We start from the raw sequence: 18,293 nt of genomic DNA, 5'->3' as shown, positions 1-18,293 counted from the left end.
TATTCATCACCTGCTTGTCACTATTCAGTCGGATACTAAAAATCTATTAGAGGTTTTAAAAACAGGTATTGAAAACCTTTTATGAAAGTAAATGGAAAAAGGGGGTATGAAGTGTGAATGTACTTAATATTTTAGTAAATGTGTTATTTGTAAAATAACACTACAATAATTAAATCTGCATGTTACAACATGTAAGTCTGTAAAGCAGCAGAGGCACATTAGTCTGTTTTGTTGTGGATCACTATGGGAGTGTTGGTATCATGCATGCAAGCATTTTTGTCTAATCAAGTCCCTGCCCCATGTCAGATTTAACCTGTTTTTTTTTTTTTGGGGTGTTGTTTTATGACATGAAATCAAATTGTAGTCAGATTTACAGATTCCTTTTAACAGCAACACTTGACACAACCAAACGACAAAAGTCCTCTTGGGTCATTTGCACCAGCTGTTCCTATGTTCAAGCTAAGTTATAACGCAAGTGTTTACTACGATTCGCGGATCACTAAATTAAAATGGGTTGCAACACGCAAACGAGTTCTTACGCAGAAATGCACTGTTAGTAAATATTTACACCCAGTGACCATCATGTGTACCTGGACTGATATGACACTTGATTAAAATGTTTACTAATGATGCGGACTGGAAACATTTAAAATTACATTTCACAAAAATAACAAAAATACATCTCAAATTAAAAAACCATAAGCCACTGATGTTAGACTGAGTGGCCTAATAATGTTAGCTAGGTTAGTTTAATCGGCTGTTTTCCGCTCACGCTCAACCATTATGATGACTACTAACTGTCAAACCTATTTCCTCCCGTATAAATAAAACAACAGACAAAGGAGTGGACTGGCACTTTAAATCTAATATATATCATTTGGTGTCTTACAACTCTTTTTTTGGCAGTTATGTAATAGCTTGCGATGCTACAGTGACCTGCTGTTTACAGTTAATTATTTTTGAATGGACAGTCCTACAAATTCCTGGCAACCGATTTAGACGTTACTAAAGTCTTTACAGTCTATTTTAAACTAGCTACAGTAGAACGTACGAAGAACCCAGAAAGGAATTTAAATACAGATTTAGTGATGGATTTACCAAAAGCTGGTGCAAACCCAGGTCATTTTACTGCGTCCTTTGTTTCTCATGTCCACTGTCAGTATCCAAACATCATCCGCTCACTCAAGTTTAGGGTTTTCTACAGTTTTATTTACAACCTTAGAGTCTTCTATTATGTACAAGCATCATAAATGTTTTCCTATATGTATTTTGTTACAGTATATCCGAATGAAAACGGGTGTATTTCACTTTTGGTGGCCTTAAAAGCAAGCCAAGCAAAAGCGGGAATGTCAAATGCATTGACCCTGTTTCAATAGCCAGAGAGTATTCCAGCTCGTCTTATTCAAGTATATCATGTTCTTTTAAAAAAAATGAATAAATAAAATAATCATAAACACAATACGCCAATGAGTCTAATATAGTAAGACCAAGACATATATTGCACCATTTGATGGCACGTACCAATTGTAATATCTTGACAAAAATTATTATTGATGCATACTTCAAATACTTATAAATTCAAATTTAGCAACACCAATATTCACAAATAAAAATCCAAACCACAATTCTGTATATATATATTGTGCTAATTGAAACAAAACAGTTGAACAGAATTACTCAGAAGGAACAAATACTTTCGATGTTCTCTCTAATTGTACCCATCAGTAATGCAACATATATATATATGACTCATGCCCTTTGTTCCTGAGTGGGTAAGTGCAATGTGCATTATGTTTGCTTTCTTTCTTAAAAGAACACAGAGTAAATACATACAAAGTTGGATCCTTGTAGATACATGTGTGGGCTGTGGCTTTGGCCGTAAGTTGGTGCTTTAATGGCTGAAATACAACATTTGAGTTTGAGTATGTGCGAGCAGCTGTGATGTGTGGTCAGATCATATTGTTCTTCTTCAGTACCTCCAAGTACTGCTGCGTGGCCCTGCTGACGGGGTCCAGCTCCACCCTCGAGGCAGAGCCCACCGGGGACATACGGGCAGAGGCAACGTCCAGCTCGGCTGTGGCTGAGGACCAGAGAGAGACCGCACCGTGACGCAGCAGCTACATGTCACATGCTGATACCATCTATTTCATGAGACTTTGTAAGACTTTTCGAGTGACTGGTAGGATTTGTGTCATGTTTCCAGCTGTTGTGCACTCACCATTGTTTAATTCCTTTGATATGTTTCTGTCCAACTCACTCTGCATCTGGAGAAGAAAAAAAAAAAAAAAAAAAGGAAAGTCTTAATTTGACTTGAGCTAACAAACGGAAAAAACATGGAATTAAAAACAAATATTTACACATTTAAAAAGAGATGCGGGGATGATATTTCAACACCAAACACAACACTGGTAAATGGTGACACATTTCATGAGAAATTGAACAGTGGAAAATCACTGCAAGAAAATCAGGACTACAATGTGAAACACAGCAGGACATGGCAAGCATGCAAGCTCTGCTTTAGTGTAGAGTTTCTGCAGGCTATTTGATGTTCCCTTTCAAATCTTACTGCAAGTACATCACTATGGTCAACTGAAATCAAGTCTGGACAAGATGCATTTAAACTAGAGATAAATGCTTTTTTGTGAATATCTGAATGAATCTTACATTAAAGAAACATGTTCTTGACAACTAATATGTAAAACCATAAAGGTATGCAAATGGTATTTCTCTGAAAACTCTAATTGTTCCAGAATTGTGTGTATTGAGCTATACATGCACAATCAGATTTGCCTGCACACACACACATACATTACATACATATGCATGTATAGTATGTACACAAAGATAAAGACGTGGAAATTTCCGGATGGTACAGTTTCTTCTTAGTATTTTACTATAAGTCATTACATAATTTTTTAACCTGCATAAATGAACATGTTATGTATAAAAAATTGAAGGCTCTTGTTTAGCTTAACTTCTTTACTTATGCTTCATTTATGTGTTTTCAATCTTAAAATGAAAAAGAGATCAGTTCACTTTGTAATTAAACGGAGCTTTTTTCCGAACAAGATTTCTCTTCCCATTTTCTTTGTCAAAGGTACAAAGTTAGGCCTAATATGTATGCAAGTTGTATGCATAAGCATGTCATGCCTCTCTCATATGCTTATACAGCAAAGCATTCCATGTTGCCCTTCTCTCCTGTGTTGTGTTAAACAACAAAGTACCACATTTTATTTTGATTGATTATTCATTCGATGTAGGTAGGTTTTTTTTTTCTCTGTAAAGTAATTTATCACATGCTTGTAATGAACAGATGTATGATTAAATTTACCTGATTTGATTTTTAAATCAATTTCATACAGTACATGAGTGTGGAGCATACTTAATACAGCTGGTGGTGTTTAAACTTCACTGTTAAAATCAGCTTTAAAAACACACAGAACAGAGCCACAAAATCTCTACTCTACCAGTCAACTTCCGATTATGGAGATGGTCAACTCAAAGCAGAGAATCAAAGAGGAGGGTTAGTTATGTTACTAACCACATAATGCAAAACCCAGCATCCCTGCCCATTTCAGTGATGACATCCTATGTTATTCTTGACTTCTTGAATTTTTCATTTATATTTTTTGCAACCTTGACTTATTTTTGTAGTTTTTGCCATTAAATCTTTAAGTTGTGATATGTCAGTTTTGACAATTAGTTATTTACAACCCTGTTTCCCTTAAGTAGTTAATCCTTGAAAGATGAACCAGTGAGCAGCCCTGCAATGAAGTGGACTGTTGTGACAGAAATTTAAATAATAGTACTAACTTTCACGTACATTTCCAGTTCCAGATAACTAATTTGATAGCAGGGTTACAATTTTTGGTTAACACTTCATCATTTGAAAAATAAATACATTCATCTGAATCCAGTATTGGGAAAGCTCAGTTGATTTATAAATTTTCCATAGCTTTGTTGGTCCCCCCAAAAACTTACATTCTAAAGCATCTGCAGTCTGTTTTTTTCACTGTGCAAATTCTGAACATCATGCTTTGAATGTGAACAGAGCTTTAATGTGAGCCCATCAGCAGGGTGAAGGGGAGAACAGCCAATCAGACACTGAGCTAAAGACATCTACACACCTGGTTATGAATCTGGCTGAAGAGAGGAGAGATGAGAGACAGACTTTTGAGCTAGAAGCTACAAGAGTGAGAAATAGAAGACAGGTTAGAAGTAAAGTCCTACTACCATAAATACTAGAGATAGAGTGAAGAAGAAACAATGGAAGAAAAGGAGGAAGAAAAAAAAGGAATGTTAAGAGAATTTAGAAAGCCATCAGATCAATTTCATACCTATCTTTCTTATGCGTCTGTTTTCTTACAATCTGAAATATTTGATGCTCAATGTCTCAAAACCCACAGAGTAATACTTCTCTGCAGTTATGACAACATGACAACACACTCACTGGTCGATAAAAAAGCAATATCTTTGAACAAAACGCCACCAGTTACACAATAACAACGCTGATAACCATGATGCGATGGAAATGAAAATGGCCCAAATTAAATGAACTTGTCTATACAAAGAATATTCCTCTGTAATCTCCGTGAGTGAATGAGTGTGTCAGTTAATGACTGTACTGACCTTGGCCAGATAGTCCTCCACCCTGCTGCTCTGTCCCTCAGTCACAGGGCTGAGAAGGGAGAGTCCCAAGCCGAGACTTCTGTTGAGGGGCCCCAGCGTGGCCCCATAGTTTGCTGGTGAACCCAAGGTGCCCACATCCAGTGAGGGCCCTCCAAGACTACCGTTCGCAATACTGCTGGTGATGAGAGACCTGCTGCGTTCGTTGAGCAGCTTGGAGTTGGCTTCTGCGAGCCGACTGTTGGCCCTGTAGATGGAAAACATAGCAAAGGTTAATCTTTGATACAATACAGGTGTGGTGCCTTCGTCTAATTATACCATCATATTACACATGCTGTTTGGCAGACTTACCCAATATAGCAGATTTGAAATTAGCTTTGTAGGTGAGTTTTTTTCCAGAGTTCAAATTGACATGAGCAACTCTCAGACATGAGGCAGCAGCAGTGGTTTTTACAGAGTGTTGTGTGGAACCAAATCTTGATCTGTATCAAATTGGGCACTTCTAACAACATTAATCAGTGATTGATATCAGGGTTTTGAATCATTGGGAAACCACTGCAGACACAACCAGATCTTACTGAAAACCTGGCACTAAGGTGAGAACGAGCTAGTCTCACCTCTCTAGTTTGGCAGCCAGGGACTTGCGGAGGCGCAGCTCCTCAGTGTAGAGCTGGCGGTATCGCTCTAGCTCAGTGCGTATGGAGTCTCTTTGGCTAAGGCTGTCTTGCTGGGTGGTGCGAGCACGGCCCAGTTCCCCCTCCAGCTCCCGGATCTTCTGCTCCAGCTGAGAGCGCAGGTTAGCGTCATTGGCTGCTTTAATCTGATCCAGTGCTTCCTGGGATGCTGCCTGGGACTGGGAAACAAATAGAGTCATATTCAATTATTACGTTTTTTGTCTGTATTATTATTTAGTTTTTACTACGTTTATTTAATATTTTAATTTATATTTTATACCGATTCCACTGTGCACTCTAAGGATGTTGTGAAATTAAAGATTTTCTCAGTAAAGTGTATTGAGGTCAATTAGGATCATGTAACCAACAAAATTCCTCAATTAGAATTTTTACCTGCAGGAAGAGATTGACCTGCTCCAGTTTCTGTTGTATCTCTTGACGGGCCCTCTCCTCTGCATCACGGCGGTACTGCTCCACCTGGCTCTGCTCCATCTGAGCGGCCTCCATTCGGCGTCTCAGGTCTAATACCTCCTCCTCTAGCTGTCTCTTACTCCTCTCCAGCTGGTCACTACTGCGGCTGAAGCTCTTCAGGGAGGCCAGCTGATCCTTAAGCTCCCCATTCACCTTCTCTAGTTGGCTGCGACGAGACGTTTCCTTCTCCAGCTGCACCTGCAGATCGTCCACCTAAGACGGAGGTAATGTTTGAGGCCAAGGTCTAACAGCTGAGGTATAACACGACATCTAAGGGACTCAAGGGGTTGCTAAAGATAAAGTTTCTAACTCTGCTACTAGTAGTGGTTTATTATTTTGGGGTTTATGCTGAAATCATAGTGCTGTATCACACAGCAAAACCTTTTCTTTCATTCGTCCAAAGCCACCCTCAGCCTGACTGTGTCTGCCCGGGTCCATCCGTTGACTGCTCATAGGAGAGCCAAACTCAGCTCCACCGGTGTCCTGATCCCGCAGTTTCTTCTTTGCAGTCTTCAATAGAGTACGCAGCCTTAAACACATGGTATGCAAAAATACTATAAGTAAACAACAAAATCAGGCACATCAATGAATAAGAGACAATAAATTCTTTTACAATTAAAACAAAACCACTAGACAAACAAAAGGACTGCAGAGACTTGTTATACATTAATAGTAGTTTGTTTTAAAAGAAAAACAAAACAAAACAAACGAACTGTTACACCAAGTACACACATTGGTGCACCACAGCCACATAAGCCAGGAAAGACTGCACTCTACTGGATCCTACTTGTGTCTAAATAGTAGGAGAAGGCACTGCCATAGGTGAGAGGAGGTTGCGAGGAGGAGGAAAGGAGTCACCTGTACATTTCTTTCTGAAGCTCTGTGTTTCTCTTCATCTCTTGATCCAGACGAGTGTCTACAGCCTTCTTCTGCTCTGCTATTTTCTTGGCTTTCTTCTTTTCTATTTCCAACTGGAACATCACAATATATTATCAGGAGGGATAGCTATGTAATTGATCATATATAATATTAGCCTGCACGTGATCATTATGATCACCTGGTTGTTCAGTTCCCCTTTTTCTTTCTCAAGCTCTGCCAGGCGCAGCCCCAATTTAGAGCGACTTTTCAGCTCCTCCTCCCACAAGGCCTGAGAGTCCTGGGCTGTGTGAGACAGCATGCTTTGCTTCTGGACCTAAGAAAAGAAAGGAAGAGGCAAGAATTTAAATTATAATAAATAAAGATGTGAATATTTATAAAAAGAAGCTCCAGTCAGCTTTTTACAATGATCAAATTACTAAAAGACTAAAATGTACTTGGTTCTTATTTTCTTGAAAGAGAAATGATGCGCTTCAATCGCTAATAATAACAGTTTTGGCCTACATATTAATACTGTCGTATACTGCACTGCTTCAAGAAACATGTTGTTCATAGCTTCCCTTTTTTCAAATAGGGCTGCTTTTTTGTTTTAGGCCTGAATTCAAAATAATGACACATTTAAATTGCTTTTCTTTCACAAAAAATACATGTTAAAGATTGGATAGTTAAGGTAACATGGGCAGGGAAAAACTTTGTATTGCTGTTGCAAACATTCCTCAGCTGGCTACTTTTTTTTATTCAAAAAACTGTTGTAATTCAAAAATATAGAAACTCCGTGCTCAGATTGATCTTAAGTTAATTACATAGACTAAGACTAGAAAATAGGATGAGAGTAAGAAACGGAAATCTAAGTTGAAGGTTTTCTTAGAGCAGAAATAAAATATGCTACCCACCTCTCTACTGAGTTGGTCTTCCAAAGTCATCTTACTGCTTTGGAGGTTTGTAACCAAGTCCTCCAAATGACATCTGACCTACAGATATAAGAAAAGCATTTTTAAAAAATTATTGAAAGACAGTGCTTTTGTTTGTGTTGCTGTTTATTGTTCGTTTATCATTTTAGGAAGTTGAAAGGGCACTTTAGACAAAAGGAAGTAACATGCATCATGCAGCTCGAGACGAAAAGGTGTGAAAGATCCCACATACCAAGATCAAGCTTAAGGGGGAAAACACATTTTGACATCACCAAGAAAAACCCAAACCAACACAAAGCTATGACCTCCTCTAAGTTTGGGTCCCTGGTCTAACAGCTTGTGCAAAAATTCCACAAAGCCCAAGTGTTTTTCATTTCACAGATGCAAACAGTATGATTTTAGGACTTTTATCAATTTATATTATTATTATATATATATATATATATTTTATTATTATTTTTTTTTATATAAACAGAGGTAAATTCACACAGAGTAACTAAGCCTACATCCATAATACCAACCCCTCCTCCAGGTGAGCAGTCAGATAGCTGGAAAAAGATTGGATACTGAAATTATGAATTTTTTTAATTATATTTTAAGTCAACAATTTGATTTCATAAGAGATTTCACAAAGTGTGCCAATACTGATATGTTGTAAGATGCTTTTTTAGTCACAAAGACATACAATGTGGTCCAAAAGTCTGAGACCACTTTCCCATTAGAAAGTGGTCTCAGACTTTAAAATACTGTGTAAATGTGTGTGCACAAATTGCTGGATTAAGTTTTCAGCACTCACCATGGCAGCTTCCTGAGCCCCTTTCTGAAGTGCATCAATTTTGTTGGACTGTTGCTTTGTAGCCGCTTCCAGCCTGGCATTCTCTATCTCGAGCCTAATGTAACATTACATTGACACTCTGCATCACACATTTGTATGCTGTATATTGAAATGTATCTAGACTCATGGCTGAAAATGCTTTTGACAAATATTAGTGAATATAGTTATTTTTGTGTTATGGAGTTGGGCTAATTTTACAAGCTTTATTTTACATTGTTGATTTCATAAGATTTTTTGTATATCTGATAAAATAAAATAAACTGAACAGTCTTTCAGTGCCAGGTGTGTTTGCGTGTGAGTGTGGAGAGAAGGTGTTTGTATATACCTTTGCACAGCTTCCTCCAGCTGTTTGATGGTGGTATCAGAGGCTGCTGAGGCAGACAGCGCCTCCTGGAGTTTCTGAGCAGCAGTGGTGAGTTCCTTGTCCCTTTCATCAAGACTGCTCTTCAGACTGTTAATACGTCTCTCAGCCTGCACATACTGGTCTTCGCTCTCCTCCAGCTACAAACAGAGACAGAGCATCCACTTCATCAGCACTGCTAACAGTAAACCTAATGGTCAATTCAGTCAATATAGGGACTGACAGTTATTGCCTTTTCTGACCAACTGCTCTATCACCTTAAAAAAAATGACAATGAGTCATCTAATTTCAGTGCCGCTTAAGCCATTTGCTTCATAATCATCTACACAGCTGGTATCAAGAGATGTGGTGATAATATGCTGCCACAAGGTGACACTGTTCCCTGCCTTTACCTTTCCTTTAAGCCTGTCCATGTCCCTGAGGAGCCGAGCCTTCTCCTCCTCCAGGTCATTGCGATAGCGTGTGTTGACCTCCAGAGACGCTTCACTCATTGATAACTTCTTGAGTGAGTCAGCTAGCTCCTGCTGAAGCTGCCTTAGACTTGTCTGTGATCAGACAGAATTCAAAGAACACATGGGTTGGTTAGATATAAAGGGACATCCTTAACTGGCATGTGGTAGAAAGGCTAAAAGTGGGTCTGAAGGAAGAGGTTATGTAATCTTCTTACCCTACAGAGTCCTAATCTTACCTCTCTTTCGTTCTTCTCTTCCTCTAACTTGTAGATTTGATCTCGGAGATCAGCAGCCTTACTTCCGAGCTCCTTATTTCTCTCCTCCACTAGTTGTACCCTATCTTCGCAGTCAGAGCGCAGCTTGGACAGAATGTCACTGAATCGCTCTTGGGCATCTGTCACAGCACGCTCCTTTGCAACGCCTTTGTTCTGGGCCTCCTCTAGCTGTTGCCGTAATAACATACCCTCACTTTGGGCTTGGGCTAGCCGCTCCTGTGTGGCCTCTTGGCGAGCCCCAGCACGGCTGACCAGCTCCCTCTCTGCCTGCAAAGCCGTTTCTAGCTCCTTGACACGTGCAGCTGCCTGGTCCTTCTCCCGCTGTAGGACATCCAGTAGTAGGCCCTTCTCTGTCAGCTGCAGTGTGACCCGATGAACTTCATTCTCCATGCTGTTTGCACAAGCCTCTGCCTTGGCCAGCTTCTGAGACAGGCTGCTGACTGTCTCACGCTGACTTGCTGCCTCACCTGTTGAAATAAATGCATTAGGAGCAGCAAAAAAGCTCCCAATTCAAAAGATTGTGGACAAAAACAATGCACAAAACAGAACAAAATGAAACACAAGCCACTAAAGCAATCGCATATCACGGCAGGTGGCAGAACTGGCCCACAAAGAGCAACGGCCCCTCAATGTCATGGTAACCAGTTGTACTGCTTCTGTGTAGTTGCACTCCAAATAGGTTTGTTTGAGGTACAGGAAAAATTGTGCCGACAGAGGCAACCTCATCAAATGAAATAGGTGACAGTGATTCAAATCTGGTTCTCAGTGGCAAATGGGAAACTGATGGTCAAGCCCTTTTCACTTGATCTTCCTTTGAGTGAATATGCATAAAGGAATGAAGCACATTTTATTAATCACACATAAGGTGCACTTTAGATTACAAAATGCAAACTACAAACTTTTCCAAGCCAGTGTTTCCGGTTGATAAATAACTTCCATGTCTCTAAACATGGAATGTGTCTGAAACAAAGCACAAAACGGTTGGGCGTGTGTGAGTGAGTGTTTGAGTTATTACAATTTTAAGGTTGGAGCTGTCCAGCCATTCCAACCACTACTAACCTGTGACTCTGTCTTTAAGACGCTGGTGTTCCTCTTTCTCACGGAGCAGAGCTTTCTCTGTGTCTGTGTGAGCTGCCTGACTACGCTCAGCCTCCTTTACTGCACCAGCCAGGCGGGTACGAGTAGACTCCATCTCTACCTCCAGTGTTTCACGAGTCTGTCGCTCATTTTCCAGGCGGGTTTTTATCATGGCTAACTCAGACTTCAGGGTGGTCACCTGGTTATTGCACTTGAAGACAGTTTGGGTCAGGGCTTCACTGTTGAGTTTGAGATCTCTCTGAGCATCTTCCAGCTGTTCCTTGAGGGCCTCGTTCTCCTCCAAAATGTGGCTCTCTTTGAGACTGCTGTTGGCTTTTGAACGCTCAAGGTCTGTTCTAAGGATGGTCAGCTGCTCCTGTAAGGTAGCAGTCTGCTGTAGCAACTCCCTCTCCCTGTCACTGGCCTCAGTGAGCTGAGACAAGGCCTATTATGGACAAAAGAAAAAACATGTTAAGATTGCCTCGAGTTGACAGGTTTTCTTTATAGTTTTGTCTTCAAAATGTATAATTTATTCCCAGAATATAGTATGCTTCCATTTGCAAGACCATACTGTATCACTCTTATTTTACAATATATACTAAAACAACGAATACCCCGACGAATACCAGGATTACCTCATTGCTTTTGCTTATATTTCTCTTGTTCTCCTCCTCAATCTCCTGCTGCTTACGGAGGTGGCTGTTGAGCAGATTCTCCTGCAGCGTCCTTGCACTGCGCTCCTGAGCGAGCAGTCTCTGGGTCTCACTGTGGTCCTCTTCAAGCTGGGTGGTTAACATATAACCCAATAATGTAGCAATCATATATACAGTGGGGTCCACAAGTGGTCTCAGACTTTTGGAACCCACTGTACACCCAACAACAACAACTGCACAAACCAATTACTGATAAAATACTCAAAAGCATCTGATCAAAATATCATTATTTCCAAATAAATGGCGTATAATGAGCATCGTTTTCCCTAGGATTGAGTTGTAGCAGAGGAGGTTTTGTGTGCTTGCAAAGCGTGCACTGCCGGGAGGTTTCTATGTATCTGCCGGCACCAGATGGGCTCTTGAGACCTAAGTACATAAGGTGCATTTGTGCACAGTAATGAGCAGGGGACATGTCTGTTGAATTACTTACTGTAGAGCCAAGTTAATGTCATATTCTTACAATCATACTGATAGCTATTAATATGACAGTAACCAATTTCAAAAGAATGAAAAACAGCATAGCAAAAATCACTGCAAAGTGTTTGGACAGAAAAACAAAAAAAGTTTAAGAGGGTGTACCTGTTTCATGTTGTTGACCAGTGTTCTCATCTCCAGCTCCAGGTTTCTGAGTGTGAGCTCCACCTTCTGTCTCTCTTGAACCTCTAAGTGATGCTGCTCCTCCGTCCTCCTCAGCTTATCTCTGGTGGTGTTGTACATCATGGTGGCATTGCGGCGATTTTCCTGCTCCTGTTTCAGCTGAAACCTATACCAAGTGCCAGGCACAGAAATTTGAAGTCAGTAAAGCCAAATGCAAAATAAAAAGATCCATAAAACAAGCAATCAAAGTAGGCATCATACCTACAACAAGTAGGTAAGATGCACAAAAATATGAGAAGAGAGACAAAGACAATGTCAAGAAGTAGGTACGAAGCACTCTAGCTTTTGAGAAAAAGGAAATAATTCTCACTTGAGATTTGTGACTTCAGTCTGCAATTCCAGCTGATTGCGCTCCAAGGCAGACTTAACATCTTTCACTTCCTCTAGAGAACTCTTCAACTCCGCTCTCTCCATTTCCAGCTGGCTCACCTTGTCCGCAAGGTATCCATGGCGACTCCGCGCCTTTTGGATGGAGCGTTCATATTCATGGAAAATGTTCTGCAGCTTCACCATGCTTCTTGAGTCTGTGAGATATAATATGGCAGTGTTTAAAGTAGTCTCCTCTCATCACTTAATGAGAACACTGCAAATCTTGCTTTCAAAGGTGGATTATGTACATGTATACTTAAAAATAAATGGATGAATTGATTCAGTTACAAATTCCTAATAAGCACATATAATTACATATTATTACATAAAGTAAAATTTGAATCAGCTGAAACAGTACCTAAAGTGGCTGAGTCTAGCTTCTGGATGAGGAGAGATGCGTGACGATAGCCTGAAGTGGGAGACTCAATGTCATCTGTGCCTGTGTCTGATGACTGAGTGAGTTCATCAAAGTCTTCTGCCATCTCCACTTCTTCGGGGTTCTGAATATGGAAACAAAAAGAGGTTTTAAGATTATTCAGTTTCTCATTCTGTGTTGTGCACCCAAACTAAGTTTATCCAATTACTGAGAGAATTTGAGTTTACCTCATTTTTTTGTTGTCCACTGTTTGGCAACCTGAGCCCAACAAACACAAGGGAGAAAACAGGGGTTATTTGGAAAACTGATTTGCATCTTGAGAGCTGGATAAAGGAGCTGTTGGAAGTGTAATGGTATAATGCAGTATACAGTTCCATTTTTGGAAAATCAGTGGTTAGACATGCAAATATGTACGGAAACAGAGAATTAGAATCATTAAAGATTGCATCCTAATCATCACCCACCACCAGTATTGTAAAGGTTTGTTCAGACTGAACGCAAGTCCAATTTTCACCTTGGTTAATACATGCAAATTTGAACGCTGGAGTGTTTTAAAAGTCTGTTTATTCGTCACAGATATGATCTCACCAACAACTCCAGTAGTTTCTTTTACATTCCTCCTGTCTCTCTCCATTTTTCTCTTTTCTCTATATGTTCATTAAGTCAATTACAAAAGGTTTTGGATAAGCATGACTTTTTTGTTCAGAAAGATTTTAGACGTGCACAGATGCCTTAACTTTCTCTTCCTAGAGCAAAGCTGTGTCTGTTCTCATCCACTCGCTTCTTTCCATTGACTGTATATACATTTGTGCTGCCTGCATAATTCACTTTGCATTCAGTCTGAACACACCCTACAGGTTAGTGACAGAGAGGTGAAACCGATACACATAATTGGCATACTGCATATATACCTTCCTTCATCGTCCGACACTTCACTTAAAGTGCTATCGTCAAACACAGAGAGAGGATCTCCGTTAACATGGGTGTTGGTCTGAGGGGCTCTGCTGCGCCGGGCCCCTCTGACCAGCTCCAGCTTTAAGGTCTCCTCTACAGCTTGTCCCTCCTGTTTGTTGCTATTGTAGGTCTGCTGGACTGGGAGATGCGATTGCACTGGTGCCCCATTGGTGCTATAAAGAGCAATAAACCTGGTAGTCAATGAGATGTGACATCTAGACTTTGGGGCACTTGGAAGTATTGCTGAAGAAAGAGGTCATTAAATGCAATCAATAAAAAAGTTTAGACTGGGCTCATTCTGTTGAATGTGTCATTGAAGAATAAGTTTAGCTAAAGACCATATCAACAATAGATTTACAAAATAATAATAAATAATAATAATAATACATTTTTTTGTAGATAAAATCTGATTTCTAAATTGAGAAGGTTGCAGATTTGTTTTTTTTAATTAAATTTTTTAAATAGTTGCTCAGGGCCAACAAATGTACAATCGCAAGATAATTCATACCTCTTGGTGGCTGTAGGCTGCTTTTCCTGGCGAACTGCTCTAGCTTGACTTGACAGGCATCCTAACCTGGTCTCAGGTTTCTCAGTACCCACTTCTTTCAATGTCATTCCGCCAGTATCCCAGGAAGCACAGGATTTTTGGACCTCCAATGCAGTCTTTGTTGTCTCTTTGCCAACCTGAAAAGACAGGGGCAAATATTTGATAACTGGACTTGTGATGTTCATCCTAACTGAAACAAGCTGGGGCCAGCCTTTTAAGATGCAATTTGGAGCAGGTACTTGTACACTGTCATACATAATTCAGTATCACCCCTCCCTTCTGAGACCTTACACCTTAGTGTGGTTATTCTATTTGACATAGTATTTTCAGTTAATTACAAGAAACACAATTCCATGCACTGCAATGCTTTCTGTGGAATTTCCACTAACTGAACTGAGAAAATCTCAGTTTTGGAGAGTCTGAGATAAATGGTAAGATACAAAAACTAGATGACAGTGTTCTAGTAGAGATCTTCCCAAAACTAAAACTAGAAGGAAGAAGAATTCAAAGGTTCCATTATTTCCATATGACATCAACACTACTGTATTACTCTCTTAAGCTACATCTCTAGCAGTTTGTACTATTTGTTATTTACATTGCCATCTCAGTGACAGTTGTTGTTCTCGGTGTGAATTAACATGTCAAACTGTGTAGCAAAGATAAGGTACAATTAATACAATTAATATTTCCTCCTCTGCTTTCTTTTCACAGAGATACCCTAACACTCAAAAGGCTGGCCAAAAAATAAATCCATTCATCCCATGGAGATTAGTCACATCAATTTTAAGAAATATCTACATGTATAGAGGCTAACTTAAGCACAGCATGCATTAAAAGAAAAAAAAAAATCCATCAATTGACATATCATCACAACTGCACTTCTTTTAAGGGCAAAGAAGGCTATTATTTATACACTCTTCACACCACAGCACTTAGAAAGAGAGTTTATACAACAGAACTTATATACTTACATAAAGATACATGCAAAGTCCATGCATAATGAAAAACAAGTCACTACTAAAGAATACACAGAAGTAAACTTTCTGTAGTTTTGGAGTACAATCAAGAAAGCTAAACAACCGATACTCATTAACTGTAAGTCAGTACCAAAGGCTTCTTGAGTGCAGTGAAAATGATCTTCGACCAAATTTTGGCTCAGTTCTACCCCTCTTTAAGGTTGGCTAAGGAGACGCAAAAATGTAGGGAGAAACATGCAAGATCGGCTCTCCTACTTGTAATCAAACCTAAGGTAAATAAATATTAAGACATGGAAAATGAACATCTAACAGACAGAATAAGATGAGGTTATGATGTATGGGCAGTTTTTCCTGCTTTGAAACAGCTCAGTAAAAGAAATGAAATTAAGTACATGAATTAAAAAAGAAAAAAAGAGAGAGAGAGGAGATGAGGTGGGCGGCCTTCCTCTACCTCTTTCTGGAGTTGGACCTTTTCTTTCTCCAAATCCAGGAAGACAACCTTCAGCATCCCTACCTCAAGTTTACACCTTTCCATGTCCTCTTCCAGCTCCTCCTCAGAGACACATGGGATAGATGCTGAACGTCTGCTCAGTGAGGGGGGGTAACACTTGATCTCCTCAGGATCCTCTTCTGAACTCTCATTGTTCTTCTCAGCTTTATCTAGAGCAACAATTTTGTCCTTCAAGATTAAGTCCATCTGTTGCTCGTGGAATGGCCCAAGTTTGGTCTCGTTTTTTAAGAATGAGCAACAGTCAACATCAGCAATGACTATGTTGTGACCATCTGTAAAAGCTGTGGCAGCATGATCTATGTTGGTCTCTCTCTGTGCTGTAGTGAGTTGTAATAATGGAGATCTGTGCTCCTCCAGAACATCATCAGTGTGTAGATCTGGCTCCTGACGCATGCTGCTGTCACTGACCGGGGGCTGACAGATCTGCATCTTGTCTTCACACAGAGAGTTGTCAGTTGAGTCTGTCACAGAGTCTTCCAGTCCAGACTCCCTCTGCTCAGGTATGGTGAGAAGGATACTAGTCCTTGCTCTGGCTGTGGGGTGCACAATGATTTCACCTTCTTCTTCATCACTTGACTCTTCTTCTGCAGAAATAGATTCAGCTGTGGCCTGTTCTTCTTGTGCAGGACATCTTGATTTAAGCAGTTCTCCAAACTTTTCTTTTAATTCACCAGCAACATTCTTGAAGGTGGATTTTACCTCTTGTTTCTCCACCTCTACCCAGAGCTTCTCGTAACGTTTCTCCCATGGGACATCATCATCCACTTCACCTCTTTTTTCATGACTGTGTTGATCTCTAAAGTCATTATCCTTTTCTGCTCTGTCAGAGTCCAAACGGCCACATGGCCTTGGGTTATTCAGATCTAACTCACATGTTTCTTCTGCATCATCTTTCTCCTTTGATTGCATGGGTGAACAAGGAAAAACACAACACACAACACAAAAATGCAAAAACCAAGTTTTGATTTTAAATGAAATAAACAATATTGACACAAATGGGGAGGCACTTCCTACTTATGATGTTAGCAAATTACATTACATTCTCATTTTGGAACATATTATCCATTCACCGCAAGAAAGGTTAACCAAATAATTGTAATTATTAAATGAATTAGAAGTCAAAAACTATGTTTACAAGAATGATATTTCACATAAGTTCCAACTTGCTTGGCAGTAAATTGTTATATTCTGAACTCCACTTCGAAACATGCACATATTTATGAATACATATGACATGATGATGAATTTCTATATTTCCTATGATTGGGAAAGCATGGTCGATGCTGTTATGTCTGGGACCAAATTCAGTGAGGGATGAAAAACATGTTAAGATTGTGGTAAGGATGGTATTTTCTGGGGGTTTCTCACCTTATTCTCAGGCTCATCAGACTCTTTGTTACTTTTACTTTCTCTTGCCATTGATGAAAACTCAGGGGAACCTAAGGAGACAGAGGGTCTTTATCCAAAGCAGAGGGCATGTGTGCACAAAAAGGTCTACTTGAAAAGATGAGTCAGCCTTACCTGGTTTAACCACTACCTGAAGCTCAGCTATGTTTTGCAGCTGATTGTCAATTTTGGCTGTATTAGAAGATGTTAAAATGTCTGGTTCCCAATCTGATTCTGAATGAGAGCAAGTCAAAGAGAGGAATAGAAAATTAGTTGCTTATATCCTTTGTTTGAATAGTATAAACATGCACTGAAAATGTAAATACGAACATGAACAGTCTTACTACACTATACCTTCTTCAGTCTCTGGTTTCTGAAGCACCATCTTCCTTGCTCGAGGTTGAGGATGGGGTGTGAGTTGAGAGGGTGTACTGGGCAGCCTCGTGTCGGAGTTGATGCTCCTCTGAGTTGTCTGTGGTGCTGCTAGAGTCACATCTTCATCCTGCTCTTTAACAGATGGAATGGTGCATTCTGGGAACTCCTCAAGTCCAGGGGATGCCATTCTACGGCCAGGCAGGGTTCTCTTACTGGTTGTACTGGCTGAGTCCCAGTCTGATGCATCTGTGCCATTAACACAAGAAGCTGTAAGTAAATGAACAAAATATGACAGTGATTTTGCTGAGGGTAGGAGGTCAATTTACAGTGGGATAACCATTACGTCTGTATGCCTTGGGTCCACACGCCTCCAATATATGATGCACTCATGCACGACAACGGAAGCATCTGGCATAGGCTGTCTATTGCCCTCTATCAAACCGGGGTATCAAAGGAGGAACTACAGTTACCAGTAAATAAAGTTCAACTTACTAACCTGCTTTTTGAGCTTCAAAAAGTGTGATGACATAAACATTCAAAGGGTAGAAAAGTCAGTGATGCAAGCAGATATACCACATTAATCAAAAGCTTTAAAAAGACAGCGCATTTTAAAGTGAAGCTTTAGTCATGTGGATATCGGTCTTTGTCAGTCACGTGTGTTTATTATCTGTGATGTCACTGAGGCGCCAATTTGGAGGTATTGTTTACAGTGAAAGTAGCAGCAGAGAACTGGCATTACTTTTATAATAATTTATATTATTTACCCTTTAGTAGCAGTGAAAGCAGTAAAACTGCAGAAGACGCAAAGTGAGAGGATGCCATTCCAAGACAAACTCGGCAAGGATGGATGAATTGTAATCTATTTACAAC

At 39.9% G+C, this 18,293-nt stretch overlaps 1 protein-coding gene across 9 annotated transcripts in view; it reads right to left on the bottom strand.

Moving 5' to 3' along the window:
* Positions 1-1,197: 1,197 nt before the first annotated feature.
* si:ch211-272n13.3 (ankyrin repeat domain-containing protein 26) overlaps positions 1,198-18,293 on the bottom strand; it is a 29,139-nt gene continuing 12,043 nt past the window's right edge. For 5 of the 9 annotated variants that reach the window (XM_040132874.1, XM_040132871.1, XM_040132879.1 and 2 more), the window contains 25 exons: positions 17,403-17,690; positions 17,184-17,282; positions 17,031-17,101; positions 14,136-14,311; positions 13,585-13,800; positions 12,901-12,931; positions 12,656-12,797; positions 12,239-12,452; positions 11,851-12,034; positions 11,194-11,340; positions 10,541-11,003; positions 9,443-9,948; positions 9,147-9,299; positions 8,719-8,894; positions 8,355-8,448; positions 8,065-8,106; positions 7,541-7,618; positions 6,829-6,963; positions 6,630-6,742; positions 6,153-6,300; positions 5,694-5,984; positions 5,244-5,479; positions 4,630-4,873; positions 2,219-2,264; positions 1,198-2,080 (listed from right to left, as the gene is read on the bottom strand). In XM_040132874.1, coding sequence (XP_039988808.1) covers positions 1,950-2,080; positions 2,219-2,264; positions 4,630-4,873; positions 5,244-5,479; positions 5,694-5,984; positions 6,153-6,300; positions 6,630-6,742; positions 6,829-6,963; positions 7,541-7,618; positions 8,065-8,106; positions 8,355-8,448; positions 8,719-8,894; positions 9,147-9,299; positions 9,443-9,948; positions 10,541-11,003; positions 11,194-11,340; positions 11,851-12,034; positions 12,239-12,452; positions 12,656-12,797; positions 12,901-12,931; positions 13,585-13,800; positions 14,136-14,311; positions 17,031-17,101; positions 17,184-17,282; positions 17,403-17,690 — 4,424 coding nt within the window. In that variant the 3' untranslated portion in view covers positions 1,198-1,949. Of the gene's footprint in view, positions 2,081-2,218; positions 2,265-4,127; positions 4,186-4,629; positions 4,874-5,243; positions 5,480-5,693; positions 5,985-6,152; positions 6,301-6,629; positions 6,743-6,828; positions 6,964-7,540; positions 7,619-8,064; positions 8,107-8,354; positions 8,449-8,718; positions 8,895-9,146; positions 9,300-9,442; positions 9,949-10,540; positions 11,004-11,193; positions 11,341-11,850; positions 12,035-12,238; positions 12,453-12,655; positions 12,798-12,900; positions 12,932-13,584; positions 13,801-14,135; positions 14,312-17,030; positions 17,102-17,183; positions 17,283-17,402; positions 17,691-18,293 lie in introns of all 9 variants that reach the window. The other 4 variants (XR_005707941.1, XM_040132876.1, XM_040132877.1 and 1 more) reach the window with 4 other exon arrangements.

This window comes from Xiphias gladius, chromosome 8 (assembly GCF_016859285.1).
Source record: "Xiphias gladius isolate SHS-SW01 ecotype Sanya breed wild chromosome 8, ASM1685928v1, whole genome shotgun sequence".
Classification (NCBI taxonomy): Eukaryota; Metazoa; Chordata; class Actinopteri; order Istiophoriformes; family Xiphiidae; genus Xiphias; species Xiphias gladius.
Note: the sequence above shows the minus strand (reverse complement) of the source record. Positions and strands in the feature narration are given on the sequence as shown.